At 36.5% G+C, this 14,811-nt stretch overlaps 1 protein-coding gene across 28 annotated transcripts in view; it reads left to right on the forward strand.

Annotated features, from left to right (window-relative positions):
* Window positions 1–14,811, forward strand: part of VPS37A (VPS37A subunit of ESCRT-I) — a 56,293-nt gene that overhangs the window by 31,248 nt on the left and 10,234 nt on the right. For 19 of the 28 annotated variants that reach the window (XR_010159220.1, XR_001720049.3, XR_010159217.1 and 16 more), the window contains 5 exons: window positions 1,930–2,057; window positions 2,141–2,199; window positions 2,277–2,345; window positions 6,300–6,443; window positions 8,204–8,284. Coding sequence is in view for 23 of the 28 variants with exons in the window: in XM_063816177.1 (XP_063672247.1) it covers window positions 1,930–2,057; window positions 2,141–2,199; window positions 2,277–2,345; window positions 6,300–6,443; window positions 8,204–8,284 (481 nt within the window). In the remaining 5 variants the exon portion in view is untranslated. The remainder of the gene's footprint in view (window positions 1–1,929; window positions 2,058–2,140; window positions 2,200–2,276; window positions 2,346–6,299; window positions 6,444–8,203; window positions 8,285–14,811) is intronic. The other 9 variants (XR_010159218.1, XM_063816183.1, XM_063816181.1 and 6 more) reach the window with 1 other exon arrangement.

Consider the following 14,811-nt stretch of genomic DNA (forward strand, 5'->3'; position numbering starts at 1 on the left):
GAAGATGTTTCTCTGTTTCCCATAGTTTATGCTGCTGGTGGCTAGAAGTAGACAAGGTTCAATTCTTTTGCCAATACTTAAGTCATAATTAGTGCATGCTTCTTTTTACATCCTATGAGGCAGCAGTGAGGTCTGGTTGCCCTTTTTTTAGTGACATTAAGATTATATCAGTTAAAGCACCTGAAATCATTGACCATCATTAATATAGCAAGGGTCGTAAATATGATTTAATGATTTTATCATTACTACCAGAATTTATTAACCAGAATTACTCTATGAAGAACTTGACTTAATCAACTACATATTTAGTTATACTGAAATATACTTCATACAGGACCAAGAAAAATGCTTAAATTTTTCCCCTTATATTATCACCTTTCACAATAATGAGTTGCTGCACTATCCGTCTCCAAAAGTTGCTCTGATGGGTGAGAAACTCAAGTTGCCTTCTGTATCGTTTTTGGCAAAGTGAAGATGCTGTGAGCTCATCATGAACATTTCTTCTCCCAGACCTAGAGTCAGCCATTTCTCTGAAGGGTGCTTGTTCTTTTCCAAAATAACAATACCAGTATTGTTACTAAGATTATTGAATGCAGGTTAAATTTTTGTTTTTGTTTTTTACAGTTCTGTTGTCTTTAGGATATGACATGCCAGAATATACTGTTGTTTTTTTTAATCTCTTCAAATAATTTTTCTCTGGGTGTTGATATAACTTAGAATATACAGGTTTATTTATTTTCAAAGCAGTCCATTTTCCCTGAATCTTAAAGACTGCTTTTTCTTTTCTTCTTTATTTTTAAATTATCCAACGTTTTTATATGGCTCCATAGTCAAAACTAAGATACGTTCAGAAAAGTTTTGCTTCCATCCATATCTGCTCCACCTAGTTCTTTCACCCTACAGATACCCATTTTTGTTTTTGGTTTAGCCCTCCATTATTTCTTTTCTTTAAATATTTTATGAATATCTGTACACACATATACATAAACACACATAAACATATCTATAACTCTTACTGTGACAGCCACACATCTGTAAGCTAACTAGTCACAGAGGTTAAAACGGAGTTGTTGTGACTGCTTATGCGCCGTGTCTTACTGGTCCTACAGTAACTGACATTATACACTACCAGAGACTGTTTATCTTGTAGAGTCTTGGGAGATTTTACTGGCTACATTTTGGCCAACACATCCTTGGAATCATGCACTGACCTGGTCTAAAGCTGACTAGAGGAAAAAGCCAAAATGTTACAGTAACTACTCTGGCCTCTTTTCAGCTCTGTTTCCCTCTTATCAATACATACGATGAAATGACTAGGAAGAAATTCTTCTCATGCTACCTTGTCTGTGAACTTGTACTTGTCTGAATTTACTATAGTACTAGTGTGTTCAACATTATGCTTGGAAGAAATAAATAGCTTAAATTTTACATATCAGTAAGTCTGGTTCCTATCAGGGAAATTTAAGAAATAGGTGATATTCTCAAGCAATTAAGTTAAACAGAATTAAGAACAAGAAAAAAATACTTAACTATATTACTGCTGTCCTATTTTAAGAAACCTAAGCTGAATAAGCTCCTTAGTTTCATACATTGACTTTAAGTTGACTTTATTTTTAATTTCAGGTCACTGTATAACTGTGAACACTTCCCCACGGTTGTGATTTTTAAAGAAAGTAGATATATCGATATATCCATTGGACCAAAATTTACTTTGACAGATTCTGTCAAGAATATATTACAGACTGCTGTATGTTCCATTGTGGTTGATGTTTTATTTGATTTTAAGGTTAAAACTGGCAGCCTTAGGTGTATATGTAAAAATTATTTAGAACCCTATCAACTAACTAAAGCTGAAAAATTGTAAATAGTTGTCATGGAGAAAAACTCGATGTCTGATATTTATTAACATTTTTTCTTTTGTGTTTCTAGTGTGTCACAACTCACAGATATGAATGAACAAGAGGAGGTATTACTAGAACAGTTTCTGACTTTGCCTCAACTAAAACAAATTATTACCGACAAAGATGACTTAGTAAAAAGTATTGAGGAACTAGCAAGTATGTTTTCCCTCTCCTGAGCGCACATTTCCTGAAAAAAATCTCATCTTTACCTAGAAGTAAACTAGAGATTTATCTTACAGGAAAAAATCTCCTTTTGGAGCCCATCTTGGAAGCCAAAAGACAAACTGTTTTAGATAAGGTGAGTTAGTGATAATTTTGAAGAAATTTATATAATTTAAAAATAGAATAAAACATCCTTTTCATTTTCTCTTTTAGTATGAATTACTTACACAGATGAAGTCCACTTTCGAAAAGAAGATGCAAAGGCAGCATGAACTTAGTGAGGTAAGACTGTTTAGTTTTTTCCCTTTGCCATAGATTTTTTTTTTAATCTTATGTGCATGAGTCCTGATCTCACTTTCATTATCATCAGAAACCATTTATGAGGTATCTGACCTTATAAGACATGATACCTTTAAATGTGGATGAACAGCTCTCAGTGATGAGGCATCATACATTATTTGTGCTCCTATAAGAGCGTATTTGTTTCTAAAACAGAAAATTATGACAGGCCCTGACACATAACTTTTCTGGGTAAGTTATGAAACCATTGTAACACTTGTAGTGAAACCTAGCAATAACAACAAAAACTTTCGACTCACTTGTAAGCTTATCTACAAATACCTTAAATGAAAAGTTCGCAAATTAAAAAGAATAATACATGAAAAATATATAGTATTATCTGCTACAAATAAGTTTCATGCTAGAAATCCAGTTATGTGAAAATCAAAAGAATTTTATAAAATTCAACCTATATTTCTGAAAAAAAGGAATCTTTGAAAAGGAAACAGAGGACATAATCTTTGTATCATACCAATAACAACCTCATAGTTAATATTCTATTTCCTGTAAAATTTAGAATATAAATTTATAATGAATTTCAGATAATATGGTCATTTGTCAGAATAAAGAAATAATAGCTAACATTGAGCAATTAATATGTCTTGCACCGCATGAAGCTATTTACGTATATTGGGCCATTATTACACCAAATCCTATGAAACAGGTATTGTTACTTTTTCCCATTTTACATTTTACAGATAGGGAAACTGAGGCACAGGGAGATTAAATAAATTTCTTGAGGTCATACAAGTAGAAACATTAGTTAGGAGTCTAACCTAAGCAGTCCTCCTTCACAGAAAATCTGTGAGACTCAACTGAAGTACTGTTAGATATATATTGGACCTTAGTAAATGTTGAAGAAGCTTTCATAGTACTCAACATCATTCTTTATACAAACTCTTAGTAAACTAAAAATAGAAATTTCTTATTTGAAAAAGAATACTAGAAACCAGCAGTAAACCTCACAATTACTACACATTTCTAGGATCCCATTAATGTTAGGAATAAGAGAGTAATGCCTCATGATCACTGCTGTTTAACGTTGTTTGGGAGGTTTTGAGTACTGCAAGACCAAAAAAAAGTGGTATAACATAAAAAGAAGAAATGAAACAGTTGTTGACCAAAAATAAACAATCAAAAATTCTAGAGAACTGAGAAATTTTTTCCTGTTTGCTCCAGCAATACTACTGCAAAATGAAGTACAGAAAACAACTCATTTACCATAGGAACAAAATTGTAAAGTACTTAGAAGTAAACCCAATGAAGTAAGTTAGGAAACTTTATTGAATGCCATAAAAGAAGAGTTGAGTTTTGTATTTTCTAAGACTATTTAGAGCAGCATAGAATATTCATTGAATGAAAGATCCAGTATTAAAAAGATTTCAGTCTCCCCAAAATAACTTAGAAATTGAATACAGTTCTTATCAAAATGCCAAGAATATTTTTTTTTTATCTTAACAGGTTTATTCTAAAGTTCATCTGAAACTTTATTTTTCAGATGGGTAGTCAGGAAGAGCTTGAACAAAAAGAAAAAATGAAAAAAACTCCCTTTCCCAGTATCAGAATACACTGTAAATCCTCATTATTTAAAACAGTATAGTAGTTTTATAGGAAGAGAAAATTATTTCTATGGAACAGACTATGTAGTTCAAAAATAGACTTGTGTATGTGAATAATCAGTTGGAAAAAATTGAGGATTCAATAAATTATAAAATTGGTTATTTAGTATCCATTTAGAAAAAGGTTAGATCATTGTATCATACAATATACAGAAAGTTTATTACAGATCAACTGCTTCAGTGGAAACCATAAAACGTCAACTAGCTTCTAGGATTTTTTCTTTAAGATTATGGTGGGAAAAGCCTTTCTGAGCATAATAAAACAGATATGAGCATAAAGGAAAAACTCGACATATTTACCTCTACAGATTGAAAACTCAGATATATTAAAAAATCATGAAATCAAAATTGAAGTTAAAAAAAGGGTACAGATATTTTTAGCCTATACAACAAATACTAATGCCAATGGTCTATTGGAAAAGGAAACAACAGGAAACTGACAAAAGGAGAAATATAAATGTCCAATAAAGATTCTGCTTTAACAGTTATTCTGATCCTTAAACATTCATATAAGAATTGCTGGAAGTGACTCTTCAAACACTTAAAAAAAAGACACACACACACACACAAAACAATGATTCCTAGGCTTCTTTCTAGATGTTCTCAGTCAAAATTTTCTGGGGATGATGAATCTTCTACGCTCTTATATATGGAAACCACTTCATTAGACCATTGGTTCCGTGATGGAGGAATCTGTTCTGTTTCATTTCTACTGTACACCTAATATCTGGTTCAGTGTTTGGCACATAATAGGTACTCAATAAATATTTAATGAATAAATAACTGGAAACTTTGGAAAATATGTTCAGCTTTACTGTAATTTTTTAAAAAGCCAAATAAAACATCCATGTGAGCCATATTTGTGAAGATAGATAACCAGTTTTGGCAAGGGCAATGAGAAAATGGTGCATTACAGTTCATTTTTATTTATGATGAGTCACAAAGAGATACTACGCCACATGCATTAGCATGGCCATTATTTTTTTTTTCTTACTCTGTCACCCAGGCTGGAGTGCAGTGCCGCAGTTACAGCTCACTGCAGCCTTGACCTCCCAGGCTCAAGCGATCCTCCCAACTCATCCTCCCAAGTAGCCAAGGCTACAGGTGCGTGCCACCACACCTGGCTAATTTTTGTATTTTTTGTAGAGACGGGGTCTCGCTATGTTGCCCAGCCTGGTCATGAACTCCCAGGCTCAAGCCATCTGCCTGCCTCAGGCTCCCACAGTGCTGGGATTACAGGCATGAGCCACCACGTCAAGCAGGATAGCTATTATTAAAAAATCATTTTAGTGCCTAGATTTAGGTCTTTGATCCATTTGGAATCAATTTTGTATTTAAGTAAGGTAAGAGTCCAACTTTGTTCCTTTGCCTGTCGATAATCCAGTTTTTTCCAGCACCATTTGTTGAAAAGACTCCTTTCCCCATTAACTGGACTGGGCTCCCTGGTTGAAAATCATTTGGCCATATGTGTGAGGGTTTATTTCTGGGCTGTCTGTTCTGTTCCATTGTTCTTTATGTTTTTATGCCAGTACCACAGTTTTGATTACTGTAACTTCGTAGTAACTTGACATGAGGAACTATCAATCATCTTTAAGATTGTTTTGGCTATTTGGGGTCTCTTGAGATTCCGTATGAATTTTAGGATGGGTTTTTCTATTTTTGCAAAAAATGCCATTGAGATTTTGAAAGGGATTGCATTGAGTCTATAGGTTGCTTTGATTAGTAATGTCTTCTTAAGAATATTAAATCTTTCAACCCATAAACATGGGATGTCTTCCAGTAATTTATGTCTTCAATTTCTTATAGCTGTGTCTTACAGTTTTCTGTTTACCAGTCTTTCACTGCTTTAGTGAAATTTAATCCCATCATTTTTGCCTTATTCTATTGAAATGAGTCGTCAGGTTCAGCCCACACTCAATGGTGGGATTATGCAAGGGCAGGAATACCAGGAGGTGAGGTCATTAGTGGAGCGTCTCCTTAGCATATATCTACCACAGTGATTTAATTCGTAAATCCTTAGGAGAGAACAAGGATTTTCCCAGTTTCTCTCATTTAATAGTTTGCAGCCAATAGATTAGTTTCTCTTGAGTTAGGTGTCTACCCCTATCCAAAAGCTAAGGACCTGGGTGGGGCATTATAAGACAGCAGATTTTCTCAAAAAGAGGCTATATAGGGCATATAATAAATTGCCTCTCCATACCACTACCTTACTTCCTTTCCCTGTGAGGAGTTCTTGTGAGTATCATAAATTAAAGTAGTGCCTGATTTTCTTTTTCAGAGCTGTAGTGCAAGTGCCCTTCAGGCAAGATTGAAAGTAGCTGCACACGAAGCTGAGGAAGAATCTGATAATATTGCAGAAGACTTCTTGGAGGGAAAGATGGAAATAGATGATTTTCTCAGTAGCTTCATGGAAAAGAGAACAGTATGTAATACTCGTCAGTTGAGGACAAGTATTGGATAAAGTATGGTATTTTTATAGAGGAGGAGAAGCACTGGGTCTTAGCTATTTCTCTATTATGATATCATCCCCCTTTTTTTGTACAATATATTATTTACCTGAAAGGAAGGTTTCTATTCCTTGGGTGTGGACTTGGGCAAAAACCAGGTTCCTGGAACTTAAAACTTTGAAGGTCTGTCATAGGACCCTGGACAGCCACACACCTTAGCTATTCCCAGGGAACCCCAGGGGGGCAACTGCCATTGCTCTAAGATGTCCTTTTGATGTGACTTGAGATATAAATGAGAGTGAGGGCCTGTACGTGTGGCTATTTCCTGTCTGGTATGTCAGAGGAACAGTCCTGGTCAGAAGGGGGCTCTTCTGAGCAGAAATTGCTAATAAACTTTGTGCTGATCTGGAAAAAAAAAAATTTTTTTTTTGACAGCATAGTATCAAATTACTTTAGCATATTCATGAGTGAAAAACATTAGCACATTACTGAACTGGAGTTTTGAGTGCTGTGAGAGGAACCTGAAAAGCCTCTTGAGAATAATAGCAGCATCTTCCTATCACTTTAGACTTGCTTTTTCTGAATATACAAGCAGGTAAATCAAATAGTTGTTTCAGAAATGGTAGTATCTGTATCATTCTGTATTACAGCTGATAAATCTAGTCCTAATAGTTGAAATAGACTCCTCAATGACTTGTTTTACCACTTGTTGAAAGAAAGAATAACGTACAGGGATTATAGAATACATTTTTTAAAATTGAGAAACAGTTTCTGTTCGGTTCTGATATTTCTGTTGTATTTAAAGACAAATCCAAAAAAGTCTGCTTAATAGTTTCTTGCCTTTTAATACAGTCCAAAATATTTACCTAATTTGTCTGAAATAATCACATTTTAAAAATAGTATTTTGTTAGTAAACTTTATGAAACATCTGTGAGACATACACACACACACACACACACACACACACACTCTCACACACACTCACTCCTGTTAAGGCAGATGGGGTGGATTTTATCATTCCCATTTTTCATGAGAGGAAATTGAAGTTCAGAGATGTTAGTGACTTACTTATGGTTATAGTGTTAGTAAGGCATTGATTTCTGCTCCATTATTCTTTAATGCTATGTAACTGTGCCTTGAAGCTTGTATCTGTTAATCTTCCTGGTTAACAGTAGCAGAATTTATGTCCATATTTTTTAAACACAGATATTTAAAGTTAGATAATTGATATAAAGGATCAGTGTTTTTTACATTCTAGAAGCTTGTAGGCGAAGGCTGTCTTCCAAGCAAGAGCGTTTTTTTGTTTTTTTGGTTGTTAAATTCTTAGCTGTCGTCAACTTTAGCTATCTTCAACATTCAATTATTAGATTACTACCTAATTCAAAATGAATTGGTGTCATGTGGTCCTCTGCCCAGTCGACTGGGCTGAGGGAGTGGATTATGAGAAGGGAGCATGAGAGGTTCCCTAAAACAGGGACTGGGGTGCAGGAAAGAAGATGACAGGCATGTCTCATGTCCCATTCAAAGTATTATCTGCTCCTTGTAACATTAGTGCTAATGAAATGAATTTGCTCATAATTTGATAATTTTAGCTATTAGATTATTAGCTATCTTCAACATTCAAAACATAAAATAATGCCAACAAGTTAAAAGATTCCTGTCATACTGTTGGAAATAAAGTAGTAGGCATATCTTTGTAAAAGTGACTGGTATTTTCAAAAATTTATTTTCTAGATTTGCCACTGTAGAAGAGCCAAGGAAGAGAAACTTCAGCAGGCGATAGCAATGCACAGCCAATTTCATGCTCCACTATAGGTAAATTGTATTTCAAGTTTGAGTCTCAAGGTGATTGCATCAGTGGTCTTTAAATAGACATGTTGTTAACGGTGCCTGTTCATTAGCCTTAAGCATAATTCTGTCATTATAGTTACTGTGCTATGTAACATAGAATGTTTTGTATTATATAATAAGCATAATATAAACATATAACTAGTAGAAATCTTTTGGATATTTTCTGTGATCTTGGCATGAATGAGTTTTTTTAACATTAGCTGCTAATATAGAATTGTAAGTTATAGTCAGTTCCTTTCTCTCACCTGGTGTGTAGAGTATACCTTATCATGTGGCTAACATTTCTCAGAAGGCTCCTTTGTCATTTCTTCCTTTAAAGTGAACTTCCAGCCAGTCTCTTTTTCTATCCCACACCACGATTACTCTAATAATTCACCTGTCCCCATGACTTGAGGGTTCTCTTCCTATGCAGCACTGATAGAATGATCTTCCTAAAATACCACTTTTATGATAAAATTTGCTCTACTCCAGAACCTGTAATTAATCGCTAGTAATGACAGTATCCATGCCAAATTCCTCTGCTTTTAAGATTTCCATAATCTTGCATATATTTCAGATCATCCATTTTAACTTTGCATTTTCCCCTTACATTGCGTTGTCTTACATGGCACATTCTTTCTTCTACCACGGTATCTTTGGCCGTGCTTGTACCTGATGTTAAGATGCCTTTCCTTTTCCTCTGCATCTGTTTTGTTTTAGGAATGATTTGTTTGCAAGAATAGTTCCCACCCCAACAAACTTAAGTAAAAGCTTATGTTATTTGATAGGACAGGGATTTATCATAGAGGAAAAATGAAGGAAAGTACAGTCACCTGAGACGGAAAACAGCCACTCAGTGACCAAAACAGCTCTTCTCACACCTTTTTTGAGGCTGCTTGTTTGGTTGTTTCTTATTTCTGCATCTCTATTCTTTTTTAAAATTTTTTCTGGCCGAGCGCAGTGGCTCATGCCTGTAATCCCAGCACTTTGGGAGGCCGAGGCGGGTGGATCACAAGGTCAAGAGATCGAGACCATTCTGGCTAACACAGTGAAACCCCGTCTCTACTAAAAATACAAAAAAATATTAGCCGGGTATGGTGGCAGGCACCTGTAGTCTCAGCTACTCGGGAGGCTGAGGCAGGAGAATGGCATGAACCTGGGAGGCAGACCTTGCAGTGAGCCGAGATCACGCCACTGCACTCCAGCCTGGGTGACAGAGCAAGACTCTGTCTCAAAAAAAAAAAATTCTTTTTTCTTACTAGCCCTTCACGTATTCCTGATTATATCATCTGACAGTTCAGACAGCCAATGGAGATAAACAAGAGTCCCTGGAGTTCTAGAACATTCCCTGGAAGAGTGACCCAGTATGGGCAAGCTATCCATCCTACTGTAGTCAGTTTGGCCTGGAAATTGGTATCCTGTGGTCCTCTGCCCAGTCGACTGGGCTGAGGGAGTGGATTATGAGAAGAGAGCATGAGAGGTTCCCTAAAACAGGGACTAGGGTACAGGAAAAGAAATGACAGGCATTTCTCATGTCCAGTAAACTATTTCTGCTCCTTGTAACATTAGTGCTCACAATGAATTGTTTTATGTGTTACTTTCCAAATCATACTATAAATTCCTTAAGGGTAGGGGCTGATTTTTGATACCAACTTTGCATATCTGCCAGCTTAAGAAGAAGTAGACACAGAGTAGTTGCTCATTTATATGAACATACTCAAATCCGTTCCTTACCTCTATTCCCTCATAGTCAAGTTATTTTATAGGAAAATCTTTTTTATTATTATTATGCTTTAAGTTCTGGGATACATGTGCAGAATGTACAGGTTTTTTACATAGGTATACATGTGCCATGATGGTTTGCTGCACCCATCAACCTGTCATCGACATTACGTATTTCTTCTAATGCTATTCCTCCCCTTGCCCCCAACTCCCCAACAGGCTCCAGTGTGTGATGTTCCCTCCTTGTGCCCATATGTTCTCATTGTTCAATTCCCACTTATGAGTGAGAACATGCATTAGTTGGTTTTCTGTTCCCGTGTTAGTTTCCTGAGAATGATGGTTTCCAGCTTCGTCTATGTCCCTGCAAAGGACATGAACTCATTCTTTTTTATGGCTGCATAGTATTCCATGGTGTATATGTGCCACATTTTCTTTATCCATTCTATCATTGATGAGCATTTGGGTTGGTTCCAAGTCTTTGCTATTGTGAATAGTGCTGCAATAAACATACGTGTGCATGCGCCTTTATAGGAGAATGGTTTATAATCCTTTGGGTATATACCCAGTAGTGGGATCTGGGTCAAATGGTATTTCTAGTTCTAGATCCTTGAGGAATCGCCACACTGGTCTTCCATAATGGTTGAACTAATTTACACTCCCACCAACAGTGTAAAGGTGTTCCTATTTCTCCACATCCTCTCCAGCATCTGTTGTTTCCTAACTTTTTAATAATTGCCATTCTAACTGGTGTGACATGGTATCTCGTTGTGGTTTTGATTTGCATGTCTCTAGTGACCAGTGATGATGAGCTTTTTTTCATGTTGGTTGGCTGCATAAATGTCTTCTTATGAAACTGTTCATATCCTTAGCCCACTTTTTGATGGGGTTGTATTTTTCTTGTAAATTTAAGTTCCTTGTAGATTCTGGATATTAGCCCTTTGTCAGATGGATAGATTCCAGAAATTTTCCCCATTCTGTAGGTGGCCTGTTGATTCTGATGGTAGTTTCTTTGCTGTGCATAACGTCTTTAGTTTTATTAGATCTCATTTGTCCATTTTGGCTTTTGTTGCCATTGTTTTTTTGTGTTTTAGACATGAAGTCTTTGCCCATGCCCATGTCCTGAATGGTATTGCCTAGGTTTTCTTCTAGGGTTTTTATGGTTTTAGGTCTTAACATTTAAATCTTTAATCCATCTTGAGTTAATTTTTGTATAAGGTTAGGAAGGGGTCCATTTTTAGTTTTCTGCGTATGGCTAGCCAGTTTTCCCAACACCATTTATTAAATAGGGAATCCTTCCCTCATTGCTTTTGTCAGGTTTGTCAAAGATCAGATGGTTGTAGATGTGTGGTGTTATTTCTGAGGCCTCTGTTCTGTTCCATTGGTCTGTATGTCTGTTTTGGTACCAGTACCGTGCTCTTTTGGTTACTGTAGTCTTGTAGTATAGTTTGAAGTCAGGTAGCATGATGCCTGCCGCCAGCTTTGTTCTTTTCGCTGAGGATTGTCTTGGATATATGGGCTCTTTCTTGGTTCCATAGAAAATTTAAAGTATTTTTTCTAGTTCTGTGAAGAAATTCAATGGTAGCTCGATGGGAACAGCATAGAATCTATAAATTACTTTGGTCAGTATGGCCGTTACCACGATATTGATTCTTTCTATCCCTGAGCATGGAATGTTTTTCCATTTGTTTGTGTCCTCTCTTATTTCCTTGAGCAGTGGTTTGTAGTTCTCCTTGAAGAGGTCCTTCATATCCCTTGTAAGTTGGATTCCTAGGTATTTTATTCTCTTTGAAGCAATTGTGAATGGGAGTTCACTCATGATTTGGCTGTTTGTCTATTATTGGTGTATAGGAATGCTTGTGATTTTTGCACATTGATTTTGTATCCTGAGACCTTGCTGAAGTTGCTTATCAGCTTAAGGAGGTTTTGGGCTGAGACAGTGGAGTTTCCTAAATATACAATCAGGTCATCTGCAAACAGAGAAAAATTGACTTCCTCTTTTCCTATTTGAATACCTTTATTTCTTTTTCTTGCCTGATTGCACTGGCCAGAACTTCGAGTACTATGTTGAATAGGAGTTGTCTTGTGCCAGTTTTCAAAGGCAATGCTTCCAGCTTTTGCCCATTCAGTATGACATTGGCTGTGGGTTTGCCATAAATAGCTCTTATTATTTTCAGATACATTCCATCATTACCTAGTTTATTGAGTGTTTTTAGCATGAAGAGGTGTTGAATTTTATCGAAGGCCTTTTCTGCATCTATGAGATAATTGTGGTTTTTGTCATTGGCTCTGTTTATGTCATGGATTACGTTTACTGATTTGCGTATGTTGAACCAGCCTTGCATCCCAGGGATGAAGCCAACTTGATCATGGCGGATAAGCTTTTTAATGCGCTGCTGGATTCAGTTTGCCAGTACATTAATGAGGATTTTTGCATTGATGTTCATCAGGGATATTGGCCTGGAATTTTCTTTTGTTGTTGTGTCTTAGCCAGGTTTTGGTATCAGGATGATGCTGGCCTCATACAATCAGTTAGGGAGGAGTCCCTCTTTCTCTGTTGTTTGGAATAGTTTTAGAAGGAATGGTACCAGCTTCTCTTTGTACCTCTGGTAGAATTTGGCTATGAATCAGTCTGGTACCAGGCTTTTTTTGGTTGGTGAGCTATTAGTGCCTCGGTTTCAGAACTTGTTATTGGTCTATTCAGGGATTTGACTTCTTCCTGGTTTGGAGGATGTATGTGTCCAGGAATTTATCCATTTCTTCTAGATTTTCTAGTTTGTGTAAAGGTGTTTATAGTATTCTCTGATGGTAGGTTGTATTTCTGTGGGATCGGTGGTGATCTTTTTTTTGTTGTTGTTTTGTGATGGACTCTCATTCTGTTGCCCAGGCTGGAGTGCATTGGTATGATCTTGGCTCACTGCAGCCTCCGCCTCCCAGGTTTAAGCAGTTCTCTGCCTCAGCCTCCCAAGTAGCTGGGATTATAGGCATGTGCCATCACACCTGGCTAATTTTTGTATTTTTAGTAGAGATGGGGTTTCACCATGTTGGCCAGGCTAGTCTTGAACTCCTGACCTCAGGTGATCCACCCACCTCAGCCTCCCAAAGTGCTGGGATTACAGGTGTGAGCCACCATGCCCATACGATCTCCCCTTTATCATTTTTTATTTTGTCTATTTGATTCTTCTCTCTTCTTTTTTAGTCTGGCTAGTGGTCTATTTTGTTAATCTTTTCAAAACAGCTGCTGGATTCATTGATTTTTTTTTTTTTTTGAAGGGTTTTTCGTGTCTCTGTCTCTTTAAGTTCTGCTCTGATCTTGGTTATTTCTTGTCTTCTGCTAGCTTTTGAATTTGTTTGCTCTTGCTTCTCTAGTTCTTTTAATTGTGATGTTAGGGTGTTGATTTTAGATTTTTACCGCTTTCTCCTGTGGGCATTTAGTGCTATAAATTTCCCTCTAAACACAGTTTTGCTCTGTCCCAGAGATTCTGGTACATTGTGTCTTTGTTCTCATTGGTTTCAAAGAACTTATTTATTTCTGTCTTCATTTCATTATTTACCAAGTAGTCATCGAGGAGCAGGTTGTTCAGTTTCCATGTAGTTGTGTGGTTTTGAGTGAGTTCTTAATCCTGAATTCTAATTTGATTGCAATGTGGTCTGGGAGACTGTTATGATTTCCATTCTTTTGCATTTGCTGAGGAGTGTTTTACTTCCAATTATGTGGCCAATTTTAGAATAAGTGCTATGTGGTGCTGAGAAGAAGGTATATTCTGTTGATTATGGGTGGATAGTTCTGTAGATGTCTATTAGTTCCGTTTGGTCCAGAACTCAGTTCAAGTCCTGAATATCCTTGTTAATTTTCTGTCTCGTTGATCTAATATTGACAGTGGGGTGTTAAAGTCTCCCACTATTATTGTGTGGGAGTCTAAGTCTCTTTGAGGTCTCTAAGAACTTGCTTTATGAATCTGGGTGCTCCTGTATTGGGTGCATATATATTTAGGATAGTTAGCTCTTCTTACATTGATGCCTTTACCATTATGTAATGCCCTTCTTTGTCTTTTTTGGTTTTTCTTGGTTTAAACTCTGTTTTATCAGAGACCAGGATTGCAACCCCTGCTTTTTTTTACTTTCCATTTGCTTGGTAAATCTTCCTCCATCCCTTTATTTTAAGCCTGTGTGTGTCTTTGCACATGAAATGGGTTTCCTGAATACAGCATACTGATGGATCTTGACTCTGTATCATTTGCCAGTCTGTGCCTTTTAATTGGGGCATTTAGCCCGTTTAAGGTTAATATTGTTATGTGTGAATTTGATCCTGTCATTATGATGCTAGCTTGTTATTTTGCCCATTAGTTGATACAGTTTCTTCATAGTATCAATGGTCTTTACATTTTGGTTTGATTTTGCAGTGGCTGGTACCAGTTATTCCTTTCCATGTTTAGTGCTTCCTTCAGGAGCTCTTGTAAGGCAGTCCTGGTGGTGACAGAATCCCTCAGCATTTGCTTGTCCGTAAAGGATTTTATTTCTTCTCCACTTATGAAGCTTAGTTTGGCTGGATATGAAATTATTGGTTGAAAATTCTTTAAGAATGTTGAATATTGGCCCCTATTCTCTTCTGGCTTATAGGGTTTCTGCAGAGAGATCCACTGTTAGTCTGATGGGCTTCCCTTTGTGGGTAACCCAACCTTTTTCTCTGGCTGCCTTTAACATTTTTTCCTTCATTTCAACCTTGGTAAATCTGACAATTATGTCTTGGGTTTGCTCTTCTCAAGGAGTATCTTTGTGGTTTTCTCTGTATT

Source organism: Pan troglodytes, chromosome 7 (genome assembly GCF_028858775.2).
Source record: "Pan troglodytes isolate AG18354 chromosome 7, NHGRI_mPanTro3-v2.0_pri, whole genome shotgun sequence".
Taxonomy (NCBI): domain Eukaryota; kingdom Metazoa; phylum Chordata; class Mammalia; order Primates; family Hominidae; genus Pan; species Pan troglodytes.